Genomic DNA, 18,010 nt, shown 5'->3' on the forward strand with positions numbered 1-18,010 from the left:
AACTAAGTATACATTTGACTGTTTCCCTCCCAGCCAAGGTATCCGGCCAGGACAAAACCAAGTAATCTCAACAGATGTATATTCCAAGAGCACATTATCAAAGTACTTAGTTTGAGATCACCTAAAAGTCTCATCCAGACACCAGCACAGGTTCCCACTCTAATAGGAATACACTCAAAATGTTTTACAAATCATATATATAACATAAAGACAACATAATACAGTTATAACAGAGAGATGATTTACAATGAAAAAAAAAATCATCTCCTAAAACTAACTATACATTTGACTGTTTCCCCTCTCAGCCAGGACGAGGACAAAACCAAGTAATCTCATTCCAAGACAAAGACAGAAAGCAAGTTGGAAAACAGATACAGGGGGATAGAATTTATTTTTTAAATGAGCTTTTATATAGAGCAATATCCACTAATGTGCTAAAAGCACTTTACAAGAAGACACAGTAAGACCTCCCTGCCCACTATGAATAGTTCAGTGTTGTATACAATGGAGATCCAAAAGATTTTTTAAAAATGCGTACAAAGTTGCAAAATCGAAAATAGAGCACTAAATTTGATAATAGGCAAATAGACCATACCAGTGTTGTATTAATAGATAATTTAAATTTACTCTTTATAGACACTATAAATAGTATCCACTTTTAAATCTAATATAACCCACCCAGATAATACTATACTGAACTCCCAATATGAACGTCCAGGTCAACAAACTGATTAAAGTGTTTAAGAACACTATAAAAAATAAATGCGTAAATGCCAGAGCAAAAATGCATAAGACTACACATCTTTTCCTTTTTACTGGCGCTGAAATAACGTTGACTTGGAACCATGCTAAATGTGTCGCAAGTGACGTAAAATCCTTAAAAGGTAATTATCACTAAATTGTAAAAAATGTCAAAGAATAATTATAACATATACAGCCCAAGCCAATAATTGGAACGCCATATTTTCAGAAGTCGCTTAATTCCAGGTTATCAAATATATACCGAGCCATATTGACACGAGCAAAAATGGAATATTTTGTTTGTTTGTTTGTTTATTGCTTTAGGTCTCTTCCAACACAAATGAGGTTATATGAGAGACCGCTGAAACAAAAAAACAAGCAATCTAACAAAAATAGTACAAATGTAAATCAAAATCATAACCTAAAGATATAAGCTAAACTATAAATAACTAAGAACAAACAGGCAGAAGATTTACAGAAAAAAAAATATCCCCTGTCAAAAATACAATCACAAACCAAAGAAGCAGGATAGGCAGTAAAGAGAAGAAGAAACGACATCACTATCGGATCGTACACCCATGCGAACATCATAGGTATATGATTCAAGGGTGATGCTCCCATCCAACCACCCGCAAATGGAATTTTCTCATAACTTCACCAAGCGAAAGAAAGTACATTAACTAACAATGACATTTGAGTCTATCACCGCCCATTACCTGTTATATAGTTAATGAAAGCTCATGTAATGACACAATTGTTTCTGTTGAAGAGGAATTTTTATGTTTTCAAGGGTTTACGGCGCTTGAAAAACACATTTAGGTCATATCAGAGCCAGTAAAAAGGATGAACATTGGATAATAAAAACATTCTAGATGTACAATTCAAAGGACTTAAGGAAAAAGTATGACAAAGGGAAAGGGTTCAAATAGGGAACAGATGTAGATTCCAAGAGCACACTATCTCAGTACTTTGAGATTCTTAATGTTTCACTGCACACCAGCACAAGATGGCACTAAGAGGAATACACTCAAATGTGTGCAAACCATATGTTTGAATTAAAACTAAATCATCTCATTCCAAGACAAAGACAGAATGCAATTGGAAAAGAGGGGCAAAGAAGACGCAGCAAATACCTCCCTGCCCACTATGGGAGGTCAGGAACCCCACCCAGACGATGAGGAATACAGCACTGATTAAAATGTGTTGTAATTTATTGTACAGGATTCATGCGTCTTTAAATCACCAAGCAGTACATCAACATGCCATATAAATTTGTGGTCATACTCACTCTCCCCCATTTTCCATCCCTACCAAAAACATAATGTCAAATGTCGAAAAAACAAACGAAAGACAAAATACATTAAAGATGCTATGAATTACAATATACACAGCTACTGTAATATAAACGGTGTGTAGTTGTTGACATGTTCCAATTATGGAGGCCACTCATTGAGGGGGTTAATGCTATTCCAATTAAGCTGCTAGCACTGTCCTCCCATCTTTACAAATCCTGACCTCCTGCTGAGAACAAATGTTTTACAATTAAACTTGTTGAATTTCCAAAAGTTCCCAACTCCCGATGAAAACATCAAATCCAACAGAGTAACAAGGAGTTCCATTGTCTATAAAAATAGCCAACGTCTAAATAAAAAACCAAGTTTTAAATCATTGTACTGTTCTACTGAGTTACAACAACACATGCTTTTAAAATCTCTTCTCTCCTTTCAGAATCAAGTCCTCAAAGCTTTTTATTGTGAAATGCTGATGAACAAGGAACTGACACAGGACTATGCTGGTGTTAGGTAACAACTCCTTGAGTCAACTTTGCACAATTCCATGTCCAAGATGATGGTTTTAACTTTGTACACAACATATAACGTTTTGATTGAATCACAAACTTCATCTACAGTACAGAACGAATCATCTCCTGTTAGTGTTGAAATTCAAATGAGTAAGCAGTGTTGAAAAACCTCTGATAACCCATGAAGCTCCTTATTCCTTCCATCAAAGATGGTTGTCCACTCATGACCACACTATATGTGGCATTCTTGTGACCTATATTTTTCTGAGCAGGAACAGCTCGCTGTTCATCAGTAAAATGTCTGGTACTAGGATAGGGACAAGCATCTGAGGAAAAAAAATGGCAATAGGTTAATAACGAAAGTAATCTAGAGAAATCAGCATTTATTCATGAATAACCAAGAGGTGACGATGTACAAATGGTGGTGTAAACAAGGCTTGGAAACTTAATATTATTACGCGATTTACTATTTAGGCGGAGTGTGGCGGGTTGTGTGTTAATTTGTGGGATCGAGTCCAACCGATAGCTCAATGGTCTGGATTCGAACTAGTATGCGCGCTATGGCTCTCGTTATCAGCCGCACCCCACACAACCTATATCACAAACGGCTCAGGTTTAATCTAGGGGAGATCAAGAATTGCCTTAGGATCCCTTATAACTTAATTGTATTAATAACAAGTGAGTCAAGAAAATAGTAACGCCCAAATGCAATAATAACAGTTCTATACATAAAGTTTAATTAGATTGTTAAAGGAAAAGATAGAAAGAATAAGTATTTATTTAATATCAGGAAGAATAGCTCTAATTGAGTGGATCTAATCTATTATATATTTATCTGTTTGCTTTGATATAATCATATGTGTCTGTGGAAAATACATTTGAAAATGGTATAGCCCGTTTGGCTTATCTTTATCCCGTCGGCTTGCTTGACTGAGGCAAATATATCAGCTAGTTCCAGGGTTGGCGCCTGCTTTGCAGAGTTTTCTGGACATCACAACAGTGTGTTGTAGTTAGGCTGACATCAGGGTTTTACCGCTGTTCAAGGACTGGGATGCAGGGATTCGGCACAACTGGGTGCTCCAATGACACAGGAAAGGACCAGGAAAATGGCCAGGAATCAGGATCAGGACAAGGACCTTCAATTTAAGAGTTAAAACAACAAGGTCTTAGAGCCAATCGAGTTTGTCTTTCGCCACCGAATCGTCCTTGAGCGACACATCATAATAGCCTTTATTTGCCGACAAAGGCAAGGAGAAGCAGTAACTTCATGATAATGGAGTTAGTATATTGTTTAAACATCAACTGACAGTCGAGCTATCTTACATGATGAGAATTTAACAGGGTTGTGTCCCTGGTATTTCTTTATTTATTTTTATTAATTATAATTGAGGTTATGATGTGTGGCCGGCGATTGGCGGTGGGGTACAGACATTCAAGCAATATGCATATTGAATATAAATGAAATAATAACATTGATCATAAACAACTGTTAACTATAGAATAAGATACATATAGATATAGTTTTGTACAGGTATTCCAACTTACGAACATCCATGGAATAGCACAATTAAAATATATACACAAACTATAATATTAATAATAGATTAAATTGAATTCACAGTAATATCTCGTTCAACTTTGAATGTTAACCAATAATTCATTTTACCTCCAGCCGAGATAGACAAACTTTTACAAGTTTGAAATTGGAGAGATAGCTCTTTTCTCGTGGGCTTCTTAGCGTGTGTGTGATAAGATTCCTAGATGAATTTGGTTTTATGAAATGGAAAAGAGCGTCTGAATTATGGGAATAGCCAATCCGAAGAATCTTCCTGTTTTAGATAGCCAATGATATCCAGATGCTTTGGTAAGAAAGAATAACGGAGAATTGCCGGAGAGACAAGAACAGTAATTGCAATTAAGGGACTCTTGAACGAGACAAGGACCTCAGGGCATATGCACGATGGCGACTTGTTTGGAAAAGGTAATTAGCAGGTGGCATGAATACAATGGGCAGACAATTTGAACAGGTAAATAAGCCTTAAGCTGAAAGTGAATGTTCCGTTATACAATGGAAATGTTTCCCACCTAACGACCAGAATTTCCGTTAGAAAGATTTGGAGCTTTATTGGAGAAAGGCTGTCCATGTTTTGATTATCTTACTTGAGGTGTTAATCTGCCTTGGCAAATATATATGTCTCGTCCACTAGGTTTGAAGTGGTTTTGAACCGAGACGCTGACGAATGATAAAGAAACACGCAGTGAAAGAAAATCGCTCGTCACATTCTCCCCCTCTTGAAAAATCTCCTTGTGAGATTAAAATTAAGTCTAGTTTAAAATCATCTGAGAAACGTGGACAATAAGATAGTACTGGAAGTACGGTTATGCTGTTGTGGCGTCATCGGATACCGGATGGCGACTTAAGAAGTCGGCTCCATGGTTATCAGTGCCTTTGATGAATTCCACATGGAACGAAAATTGCTGTAGTATTAGCGACCAACGCATGAGTTTAGCGTTTAATTGTTGAGCTGTGGCCAGAAATAGAAGTGGCTGATTGTCGCATTGAACAGTGAAGTGACGTCCATAAAGGTATATTTGGTATTTTTGTATGGCCCATACCAGGGCAAGACATTCCTGCTCCACTGTTGAGTATCTTTGTTCCGCAGGCGATAATTTTCTTTTGCGTAAGCAACAGGGTGTAGGACTGTAGGGTCATCGAGGTCAGGTTGAAGTAACGATGCGTCTATTTCAATTTTTCCTGCTTCTGTCCTCAGAATGAAAGGTTGTTTGGTGTCAGGTAAGCGCAGCACGGGTAGTGACGTCAGGGTCCTTTTTATAGCGCAGAAAGCGTTCTCGCAGTGTGAAGCGTTCCTGGTTTGTCCAACATTTTTAAATTCAGGAGTTATTGTTCCTCCCTGATTTCGTTGCTTGGCAACATTATGATTCCTTATCTTGGCATCATTTTGATTTCTTATCTTGGTATCATCTTGATTCCATCGTTTGAAATCATTTTTATTCCGTCTCTTTGTGCGTGAATAATGTCTCATGATGTTTGCGCCCGTGTATTGAACGGGAGAGTTTACAGTCCTAATCGAACCTAAGGTTACTGGAGCTGTGTTTGTTTGATCTGGTTTCCATTGGCATTTTTGACATGACTTTATATGGCTCTTGATGTCATCCGAAATACCAGGCCAGAAATAGTGGGCTGAGATGCGCTCCGTTGTGGCAGCGATTCCCACATGTCCTTTGAAAGGTATGTTGTGTCCCATGTCTAGAATCTGTCGGCGATGCGTAGAGGGGACGACGAGCTGATGGCGTTTTTTGCCAGAGACTCTGTATAACAACTCTTGTTGTATTATGAAATCTCCCTTTTTATTCTTGTCACTAACTTCCGTCACTTTGGCGAAGTAGCGTGAGAGAGTCGTGTCCTCGGTCTGTGCCTTCCTCATTTCCTTTGGTCCAGGATTTTGTGATAACGGCGGCATATTCCGTTGATCCTGTGCTCTTGTCCTCGCGTGACAGGCGTGAAATGGGTGTTTGGGCGTTCCGAGAAATACGTATTTGCATCCAAGGATGAGAGGGTAAGTAGGTGAATCTAGTACTCCTGCAGGTATAGTTCCTACTACGTATGGAGAGGTTATTTCGATATTAGCAATCGGAAGTGGCAGAGATGGGCTGTCTGTAGTGGCGCATTGAATCTCGATAATCTCGCCTGTGAATTGGTCCGGCCGAACCAAGTCTCGTGCTACGACCGCGTGATAGTCTAATCCCGTGTCGTAGAGAACGGTCACATTCTGTCCATTTACCTTGTCAATGACTGGAGGGTGATTCGAAGATTCTTTTGTTTTATGAAGTGGGTGGTTCCCAACTGTGCGACCTACATTTACACTGACAGGTTTTCCCTTTTGATGGCCGTTACGTTTGTTGTCGCGACGGCATTCCTCTGTCAAATGTCCCTTCATATTACAGTTCTTGCAGTATACGTGTTGTTTGTGTTGTGTTGTGTTACTTCTTTCGTATTGATTATTGTTATTCTTCTTTTCATATGGTGGTGGAGATGTAGCTCTATCTTCATGTGAGGTGGATGGGTTTTGAATCCGGTGTTGTCTCCTTTCTGTGAGGTGATTTTCTTGCGCTGTTGCAAACCGGTCAGCACATGTTACTATATCGTCCAGTTTATGAGCGCCTTGCTCATCGACAAAACGACGGACATCCAGGGGCATTGCATCTCTCAGCTGTTCCACCATGATAAGCTGGTTTAATCCCTCATAGGTGTCTGGGTTGCCAGATAGTTTCAACCATTGTTGGAGGCTGAGTTGCAGATGATCTGCCAACTGGTGGTATGTTTCATGCCTGTCCTTCTTTAATGTTCGGAATCGTCTACGATAGGATTCTGCGCTGACATCAAAATGTCTCAGTAGGGATGACTTTAGCTCCTGAAAGTTATTTTTGTTGTCCTGTGTCAGGCGAGAGTAAACATCATAGGCTTTGCCCTTGAGATGCTGAGACGCTTTGAGTGCCCATTTGTCCTCCTGAAGATCATACGAGATCGCTAACTCCTGGAATCGCGTTAACCATTGATCAATCCCTTCAATGTGTGGGTTGAAAGTTTCTACCGGGAACGACATGACTTTATCAATGCTTCCATTGCCCTGACTGGATGGAATGGGGCTATGGGTAGAGAGTCGGTTTTCTGCCATGTCTCTTGTTAACGACATTTCAATTTCTTTCTGGCGGGTGCGTTGAAGTTCCAGTTCGAGATCTTTATTTTTCAATAATTGCTCATGTTTCCGCTTTTCCTCTTCCTCTAATCTAGCACGCTTCTCTTCCTCTTCTAATCTAGTAATCTCCCTTTCTGCGTTTTCAGTGACATAGGCAGATAACTGTTCACCAGAAAGGCCCAATTCTTTTCCTAACTGGATAAACTCGCGTCTGATTGTAACACCAGTAGCCATGGCTGATTAATTACAGATTGAACAACTGCAGAAGGTGAATTAGGATGATGCTATAGATGGAATTGAACCAGAAAGAGTAGGGCAGAAAGCAAACAAATGGAACCTTGCCAGTAAGGGTTAAATATGAATGAAGAATTCTGAAGCACAGATAATGAATAATAGTGAAGTAAGTGACAACACACTGTTGAAAAGTGCTAGGGTTCGCTAAGCCAAATTTCAAAATATGACACACACAGTGACACAATACTTAGAAAGAGTGGTTATTGCCTGGGGCTTAATTTGGCGTGCTCGTGTCAATAGAGAGATAATACTATTTACCGTTACACGTGTAAACAACAACTTGCAAGATGGCCTAACTTGAAGTTAGAGTGGCTGTAATTTTTAATTAAGATTTGTTTAACTTAATTTTTGAAGGGGGGGGGGGGGGGGGGGGGGGGTATTCTCGGAAGGGGGGGGGGGGGTATTCTCGGCTGAAGGTCCAGAATTTATGGCAACAATGGCATAAAAAAAGTGGCAATGAAATAACAATTTATGTTTTGTAAACTGCTTTAAAATTACGTTGCCTAACTATGCATAATTAAATTAACATGGTTGTCATAATCATAATCATAAATCAGTGTTAGTAAACTAATTATAGATTAGTGAAAATATAGAAAATGGGCATGTTCCAATTTCAAATGTAACCACAGTGACTTTTCAATAATAAATAAGATTTCTTCCCTATGATATTTGTAATTAATTAATCAAATGATTTATTGATTGGTTTGATTTAAGGTAGATATATTTACGAGCCCCCAATGTAATAGAATGCTATTGTTAAATTGAGATAGTAGCAGAAGTAAAGAATGGGTGTTTAAATATTATATCTAAATTAATGACTCACATATTATTTTATATTAAAGATTCATAATCCCGGACGAGCCTACCATTTTGTGGCGGGTTGTGTGTTAATTTGTGGGATCGAGTCCAACCGATAGCTCAATGGTCTGGATTCGAACTAGTATGCGCGCTATGGCTCTCGTTATCAGCCGCACCCCACACAACCTATATCACAAACGGCTCAGGTTTAATCTAGGGGAGATCAAGAATTGCCTTAGGATCCCTTATAACTTAATTGTATTAATAACAAGTGAGTCAAGAAAATAGTAACGCCCAAATGCAATAATAACAGTTCTATACATAAAGTTTAATTAGATTGTTAAAGGAAAAGATAGAAAGAATAAGTATTTATTTAATATCAGGAAGAATAGCTCTAATTGAGTGGATCTAATCTATTATATATTTATCTGTTTGCTTTGATATAATCATATGTGTCTGTGGAAAATACATTTGAAAATGGTATAAGCCCGTTTGGCTTATCTTTATCCCGTCGGCTTGCTTGACTGAGGCAAATATATCAGCTAGTTCCAGGGTTGGCGCCTGCTTTGCAGAGTTTTCTGGACATCACAACAGTGTGTTGTAGTTAGGCTGACATCAGGGTTTTACCGCTGTTCAAGGACTGGGATGCAGGGATTCGGCACAACTGGGTGCTCCAATGACACAGGAAAGGACCAGGAAAATGGCCAGGAATCAGGATCAGGACAAGGACCTTCAATTTAAGAGTTAAAACAACAAGGTCTTAGAGCCAATCGAGTTTGTCTTTCGCCACCGAATCGTCCTTGAGCGACACATCATAATAGCCTTTATTTGCCGACAAAGGCAAGGAGAAGCAGTAACTTCATGATAATGGGAGTTAGTATATTGTTTAAACATCAACTGACAGTCGAGCTATCTTACATGATGAGAATTTAACAGGGTTGTGTCCCTGGTATTTCTTTATTTATTTTTATTAATTATAATTGAGGTTATGATGTGTGGCCGGCGATTGGCGGTGGGGTACAGACATTCAAGCAATATGCATATTGAATATAAATGAAATAATAACATTGATCATAAACAACTGTTAACTATAGAATAAGATACATATAGATATAGTTTTGTACAGGTATTCCAACTTACGAACATCCATGGAATAGCACAATTAAAATATATACACAAACTATAATATTAATAATAGATTAAATTGAATTCACAGTAATATCTCGTTCAACTTTGAATGTTAACCAATAATTCATTTTACCTCCAGCCGAGATAGACAAACTTTTACAAGTTTGAAATTGGAGAGATAGCTCTTTTCTCGTGGGCTTCTTAGCGTGTGTGTGATAAGATTCCTAGATGAATTTGGTTTTATGAAATGGAAAAGAGCGTCTGAATTATGGGAATAGCCAATCCGAAGAATCTTCCTGTTTTAGATAGCCAATGATATCCAGATGCTTTGGTAAGAAAGAATAACGGAGAATTGCCGGAGAGACAAGAACAGTAATTGCAATTAAGGGACTCTTGAACGAGACAAGGACCTCAGGGCATATGCACGATGGCGACTTGTTTGGAAAAGGTAATTAGCAGGTGGCATGAATACAATGGGCAGACAATTTGAACAGGTAAATAAGCCTTAAGCTGAAAGTGAATGTTCCGTTATACAATGGAAATGTTTCCCACCTAACGACCAGAATTTCCGTTAGAAAGATTTGGAGCTTTATTGGAGAAAGGCTGTCCATGTTTTGATTATCTTACTTGAGGTGTTAATCTGCCTTGGCAAATATATATGTCTCGTCCACTAGGTTTGAAGTGGTTTTGAACCGAGACGCTGACGAATGATAAAGAAACACGCAGTGAAAGAAAATCGCTCGTCACACGGAGGGATATAGTCCTTCCACAAACCGTCCGCACTCGTTGACGTGAATATTTTCACAACCTTCTGTTGGATTTAATTATACTTGGCTCTAACACTAGAATTGTTAGGGACATAAAGCCATTATTTTCATTGGTTACAGAACCATACTTTTGGATTTCTCTTCTTTACGGTATATGAGAAACGAAGGTTCTGGAAGTGAGTTAACTTTCGAATGGTTTACAATAACAATATTATACAGAATAAAACTGTTGTGATTACGATCACTGAACTTCCAATAGGATTTACAAGGGTTTTTCTTTTCACGAGATTTATGTGCATTACTCACCAACATTGCCATCATGATTCAAACATGACACAGCAAATTGTATATTTTGTACACACTTGACATAAAAAATTGTTACAGTTTAATAGTTGAAAACCAGAAGAGGAGTTTCCTGTAATGATTTCTACATGAATAAAGAACTAATGACAACATGGATTTAACATGCACATTTGTAACAATGTGGAGCATTTAAAAGCGCGGAATACTTATTCATGGCATGCGGCGAATAGCAAGACTATAAATAGATTGCCCACAACCCGGATCTCAGAGTGGAGATGTCAAATAAATAATTCTGTCAATTCTATTAAAATATGTATTGCTAATAATCTTAAACATAAATGGATCAATTCCCTTTATAATAACTAAAAGTACTGTATTTTGGTTTTAAAATTCATATTAATAATTTTTTTTTTCATCAATATTTTCTATGAGTCTGATTATTTTATTACCAAGTGAGCAGCTTCAGGAAAGCGATTTGGTTCGAAATGAATATCACTAGAAATCAATTTTAGAAGTGTTTCACATTTCTATGCAATATTCGTCAGAATTACAAAAAAATAACAAAAATGATAGTATTAGTAGTATGTAGAAAAAGTGTTAGTAGTAGTTGTATTCGTAGAAGTAGTAGTAATAGCAGTAGTAGTAGTAGTAGTAGTAGTAGTAGTAGTAGTAGTAGTAATAGTAGTAGTAGTAGTAATAGTAGTAGTAGTAGTAGTAGTAGTAATAATAGTAGTAGTAGATGTAGTAGTAGTAGTAGTAGTAGTAGTAGTAGTAGTAGTAGTAGTAGTAGTAGTAGTAGTAGTAGTAGTAGTAGTAGCAGTAGTAGTAGTAGTATTAGTAGTAGTAATAGTAGTAGTAGTAGTAAGTAGCAGTAGTTGGAGGAGGAGGAGGAGGAGGAGGAAGAGGAGGAGGAGGAGGAGGAGGAGGAGGAGAAAATGACGAGAAAGAGGAGTGACTTAATTCAAAATATTTACCAAGCCTTAGCGTTACAGCTTTGGTCGCATATCGTGGAAGGAAAGCTTAAAAAGTTATAAGAAGGAAAGACCAAAAATATATTCGAAATAACAAATTCAATTTATTGATGTACTTTTTTCCTTAAAATTACTGGGAATCATCAAGTGGTAGTAGCATTAGTAGTAGTATTAGTATTAGAAGCAGTAGTAGTATCAGTCGTAGTAGTACTAGTAATAATAATAGTAGTAGTAGCAGTAGTAATAGTAGTAGTAGTAGTAATAGTAGTAGTATTACTAGTAATATTAGTAGTAGTAGTAGTAGTAGTAGTAGTAGTAGTAGTAGTAGTAGTAGTAGTAGTAGTAGTAGATGTAGTAGTAGTAGTAGTAGTAGTAGTTGTAGTAGTAGTAGTAGTAGTAGTAGTAGTAGTAGTAGTAGTAGTAGTAGTAGTAGTAGTAGTAGTAGTAGCAGTAGTTGGAGGAGGAGGAGGAGGAGGAGGAAGAGGAGGAGGAGGAGGAGGAGGAGGAGGAGAAAATGACGAGAAAGAGGAGTGACTTAGAGTATGGCAGTACCTATGTGTCCTCCATGGGTGAACCATCGCTGTAAATAATTAAATATATTGACTACTGTCTCGAGTATTATTGGTATCGATATAAATTTTCCGCCAAAACTAAACAAGAAAAAGGAGTGGAGTTGCCTCGATAATAGGTAGCTACTAGCTAGAGTAGGTAAAGCAAAACTGAAACGTGAAAGGAACATGGTCAATGGCATCAACATGAAGAGTAAGTTTAAGCTGACGGTAAAATAATTAAGTCGGAGGACTTTTCATCCTCCTTAGTCTTAGCGTATTCAAATCTGTCATCTCCACCCCTAGGAACGATGCTTTTTTCCTTTTTTCTATTATTGGAGTTTGAGGATGTTAGCGTAAAAAACAAACAAAAAGAAAACCGCGTCTATCTTCTTATTCTTAGCACATCATCACTCTGACTCTCTTCTCCACTTGTACTGCAACTAAATCTACACATGAAAAGGGAGATCTTATTAGCGGTTATGGCTATAGACTTTCATATGTCCACCAATAAATATTAACTAAAGTTTCATAGAGAGAGAGGCTTGGAGTTGAGTAGGAGAGGAGACTAGGAGGCGGAGGGAGATCAAAATCTTGGTCCCTGGCCAATTTTGGCTTCCTAACCTAATGACAATGTAAAACCGTATTTTCGTTTATGGAACTGTTTCTCTTTATGTTGAAGAGGCGAGTTTGATTTTTTTTTAAATTCTATTTATTACTTGTTTGGTTTTGCTGCGATTCAAGTTCAAATTCATATTCTTTCTTTTTTTTTAAAAAAACTGGCTTAGCAATGGCAATAATAATACTACCCTGCCCCTCCCCCTCCTCCAGAAAGGTGAATGAAAATGTAAGCGAATTTTTGAAATTAAGAGAAAATTGAAGAACAAAAGAATGAAAACTAAAAAGGTGAGTCCTTCAGAAAGCTCCTAGTGCCAAGGGAAACAACTCAAATATTCCCTCGATTAAGCCTAAGAATAAATATAACTATAACCTAGTACCTTTAACTAACCCTAATACTAGGAAAAACAAACACCCAAGCACCTTTACTAAAACTAATCCTAATAGAAAAAAAATCTGATCTCGACCTAAACCTAATTATTATTAGTTTTGCATGTTTTTTCTGCTAATTTGCAAATGACATTTACAATAACAACAAAATACAAGTGACATTCAGTTCTTTTCGTGGATTCTGTTTTTCTATTTCTTCTTAATAACATAATTTGTATTGGATATCTCCACAGGTCAGATGGATCTGTAGTGTAGTGAGTAGTGGTGAAGTTGTTTGACCCTGAACTGGAAGGTCCCGGGTTCAAATCACTTGATTCAACGGGTGATTGAATTACCCTTAATTTAAGGAAGGTTTGCAAGTTACTATTATTATATTTATATGAATCTGTAAAAATAGTTTTATAATTTTTAGATTGGCCAGTAATTCTGTGCTCGTTGACAAAAATATGGGCTGTACAGAAAAAAATTTGAACCCTGCTTTTATATGTGTGACTACACATTGGGCAGGCATGACAATTTGAATGATGGGTTTTGACTGGAATGCGTTTTTTATTTAGTGATTTTGTATTCTGGCACTGTGCTATTATCTTTGTTTTGGTGGTCTAACTGGATTTTACGTCATGTATTCATGTTTTAACTGTCTGTTATTGGCTAAAGTTGGTTGATCATATGACCAAGAACAAACTATTCAGCAAAGATCAACATGGTTTCATGGCGGGAAGGTCTACAGTAACAAACCTACTTGAAACAATGGATGACTGGACGAGAGACCTGGAATTAGGCAACAATTTAGATGTCATATACCTCAACTTCAGAAAGGCATTTGTCAAAGTTCCACACTGGCGCCTAATCAGGAAATTGGAACAGTATCAAATTAATGATCAGACAGTCAAATGGGTCAGAGATTCCTCAAAGATAGAAGACAAAAAGTGATAGTGAATGGAACAGCATCAACGGAGAGACTGGTAACAAGTGGAGTTTCACAAGGAAGTGTACTGGGACCAGTTCTCTTCCTGATTTATATCAATGACTTGCCAGACAATCTATCATCTAAATGTAAAATCTTTGCCGATGATACTAAGCTCTATGGAGTAGCTAATACAGAAGAAGAAAGAAACACCTTACAACAAGATTTGAAAAAGCTTCAAGAATGGTCCGAAATATGGCAGATGGAGTTCAATGTAGATAAATGTGCAGTTCTTCACCTAGGAAAAAACAACAGAGAAGCAAACTATATAATGAAAGAAAAACCCCTGCAGAAATCCAATGGGGAGAAAGACCTAGGAGTATTTATTGATAGGAAGCTAAACTTCAAGAAGCAAATTCAAGATGTTCAATCTAAGGCTAGTAAAACACTCGGAATAGTGAAAAGAAATTTCAAGAATCTGAAAACAAAACACATGACTACCATCTACAAGACTATGGTTAGATCAAAGCTGCATATGGTATCCGAAGTTTGAGGGAGACAAAGCCTGTTTGGAAAGAGTGCAAAGGAGAGCAACAAAACTTATCACACACCCGAAAGAAAAAACCTACTGTGAGAGATTGAAAGAATTAAATCTCCCGACCTTAGATTACAGGAGAAGAAGGGGAGATATGATCCAAACATATAAAATAGTAAAGGGAATAGACAGGGTAGAGGCAGGATTCCTTAAACCAAACAAGAACATTCAGACACGAGGAAACAGCAAGAAACTGAAAAAAGAACGTTTTAAAACAAATGAAAGAAGGAACTTTTTTTCATCTAGAATTGTAAATAACTGGAATAAACTGCAAGAAACCACAGTATCAGCAAAAAATTTGAATAAATTCAAAGCAGAGTTGGAGATAAGCAGCACCCTAGGAAACAAGTTCAATTATAAAAATTGGTCCAATCATTAATAGATGAGGAGGAGCGAAGGAGACTACACCAAGTCTAAAAGCTCTATACAGAGGTATCCAGGTAAAGGAGGGTTTTGAACTCGAATGTCCCTTGTTTAGTGTTTTGCTCTTTTTACATTTTATGTAGGCATCCTGCATATATATTGTAGATGTTATAACATTCAGTTTTGTACATTACTATTAATGTTGATTAATCTAAATTTCAGATGGCATTCCAGTATCTGTAGTGGTGTTCGTGTTCAGCCTGGCAGCACCAAAGATGGGCAACTCAAAGGTGAAAGGGTCAGGGCCATGATTCAGCTTTAACTAAAAAATCATTTCCTGGACATGATATTTGAGTGAGTAGAAATCCCATTAACATAACCTGACCCCAAAAAATGTGACCAATCTCAATGAAGCAGTATTATTTCGGGGTGACGCTTCGGAAGTTAATATTATAAGATCATTGAAATCTTGCATTTATTATTAAATTTTTTAAATTTTCTATTGCTGTTGCACGAGCTTGAGGTGCATGCACTGGGACTGAGTTCGAAGTTGCAGGTATTAAAGAATATTACTATTACACTCCTCTCAATGGTTTCATCTGTTAGTATTTTTATTTATTTATTATAATTTTTTTTTTACAATAATTGGTTCTCAAAGTTGACAAATCCTCATTTTTATTTTTATATTATTGTTACTCTCAGGCAAATGAGCAATGAATAAATGGTCACAACACTAAACTTGGGAAAGTCGATGCAGTCAGGACGAATAATTTCTGAGCGCTGCCTAGCAGGTAACTATATATCGCTCTAATCGAGCGACATCTAATGCCTGCTAAAATAAAATAGTGTATGGATGTATGTTTCATTCCAATGGCATATGGCAGAGATATTGTTTAATTAATTGTTTGTTGATGTACTTAGATAATAAAGCACAAAGGTGATTTTCTGCACTTCTGACTGTGCATCTTCACAGATCATATCTGGACTTGCGTTGTGCTAGCTCACTTTTCTGAATTAAAAATTCACCCCATACACCGGAGAATACTCAATGTCTCAATCGTTTCTATGTTATATGTTTGTGATGAGAATATTGGCTATTAAGCTTAACTGCTGGTCAAAAATTACTTCGCGATGGTGGCGAACGAATCGGCGATCTCAAGAAGTGGGTGAGAGAGGGATCTAGAAATGACTTTGGGTTTGAAACGAATATTTTTGTGTTCGTGGATAGCTCACACGGTAGAGCCACGCTCTCACCTGCCAGGCGGAGTTGTCGTACCAATAAGGTCGCAGGTTCAAACCCCACCACCGCCGCGAAAAAAAAAAAAATTATTCTCTATTGTCTTCTGGCACTTTTCTACTCACTTCATATCTTGTTGCTAGTGCAGTCCATAGTTTTCGTTGTTATTGGGGAGTGCTTTAGTCATCTTGGAAATAATGTCCCAAAAGTTGTGTCATCTGCATGTGTATGACGATTTTCTATTTATAAACAAGAGTGCCGACGGTTTTCCTCGGATCTGCGGAAATCCGCGGTTTTGTAGTTTAGAGGAGGAATTTCCTCCTTTTTAAAATTACAATTTCTCGAAACAATGTGAGAGTTGATGTGTGGTGGAACACACAGGTGCAGTTTTCCACTCTCCAGAAGTTAGCTAGAATATCAATGATAGTCTATCATCTCAATTGCTCTAAAAGTGGGGTTTAGTGCAGTAGAAATGGGGCAATCGTTCAACATTTTCCTACTTTTTCACTTTTTGTCACCACCAGCACCGAAACAAACAAAAATTCTGGGCTTTATTACACATGGCGCTTGAGTTTTTCATCAAATTTCTTTGACGCATTGATCAATGATTCAGTGTTCGATTTGGATTGATAGCCTATCAGAAGATTTTCAAAGTAATCTTGTGTTCCTCTGCTTGGGTTTCAACAAGGGTATCTCAGCTGTAAAGCCTTTTTTATTCCACTTTGGCAAGAATGATTGAAATTTGAGTTAATCTGTTTTTGTCATGGGTTTATTTTTCTAGAATTCGAATGATGGATTGGTGGTCCCAATCTAAAGTAGTCAGGATTAATCTCAATAGATTAATTGACTGCTCATTTATTTAGCACTTATCAATCTAGGGGGATCTTTGGCTCCATATTTCCAAGCCTTGTTTACACCACCATTTGTACATCGTCACCTCTTGGTTATTCATGAATAAATGCTGATTTCTCTAGATTACTTTCGTTATTAACCTATTGCCATTTTTTTTTCCTCAGATGCTTGTCCCTATCCTAGTACCAGACATTTTACTGATGAACAGCGAGCTGTTCCTGCTCAGAAAAATATAGATCACAAGAATGCCACATATAGTGTGGTCATGAGTGGACAACCATCTTTGATGGAAGGAATAAGGAGCTTCATGGGTTATCAGAGGTTTTTCAACACTGCTTACTCATTTGAATTTCAACACTAACAGGAGATGATTCGTTCTGTACTGTAGATGAAGTTTGTGATTCAATCAAAACGTTATATGTTGTGTACAAAGTTAAAACCATCATCTTGGACATGGAATTGTGCAAAGTTGACTCAAGGAGTTGTTACCTAACACCAGCATAGTCCTGTGTCAGTTCCTTGTTCATCAGCATTTCACAATAAAAAGCTTTGAGGACTTGATTCTGAAAGGAGAGAAGAGATTTTAAAAGCATGTGTTGTTGTAACTCAGTAGAACAGTACAATGATTTAAAACTTGGTTTTTTATTTAGACGTTGGCTATTTTTATAGACAATGGAACTCCTTGTTACTCTGTTGGATTTGATGTTTTCATCGGGAGTTGGGAACTTTTGGAAATTCAACAAGTTTAATTGTAAAACATTTGTTCTCAGCAGGAGGTCAGGATTTGTAAAGATGGGAGGACAGTGCTAGCAGCTTAATTGGAATAGCATTAACCCCCTCAATGAGTGGCCTCCATAATTGGAACATGTCAACAACTACACACCGTTTATATTACAGTAGCTGTGTATATTGTAATTCATAGCATCTTTAATGTATTTTGTCTTTCGTTTGTTTTTTCGACATTTGACATTATGTTTTT

At 37.3% G+C, this 18,010-nt stretch overlaps 1 protein-coding gene across 1 annotated transcript; it reads right to left on the reverse strand.

The window, feature by feature from the left end:
* Positions 1 to 3,444: 3,444 nt before the first annotated feature.
* Positions 3,445 to 7,856, reverse strand: LOC144957794 (uncharacterized). Its single transcript, XM_078889222.1, has 2 exons — positions 4,209 to 7,856; positions 3,445 to 3,678 (listed from the first exon to the last, which is right to left on the reverse strand). Exon 1 carries the CDS (start codon positions 7,492 to 7,494, stop codon positions 5,056 to 5,058), a length of 2,439 nt encoding a protein of 812 aa, XP_078745348.1. The 5' UTR covers positions 7,495 to 7,856; the 3' UTR covers positions 3,445 to 3,678; positions 4,209 to 5,055.
* Positions 7,857 to 18,010: the final 10,154 nt, after the last annotated feature.

This window comes from Berghia stephanieae, chromosome 12, assembly GCF_034508935.2.
Source record: "Berghia stephanieae isolate SIO BIC M18660-M18661 chromosome 12, UCSD_Bste_1.3, whole genome shotgun sequence".
Taxonomy (NCBI): Eukaryota; Metazoa; Mollusca; class Gastropoda; order Nudibranchia; family Aeolidiidae; genus Berghia; species Berghia stephanieae.

Excerpts from the sequence above, each read along its gene's own strand:
- LOC144957794 (XM_078889222.1), bottom strand. The coding sequence starts at position 7,494 with ATGGCTACTGGTGTTACAATCAGACGCGAGTTTATCCAGTTAGGAAAA.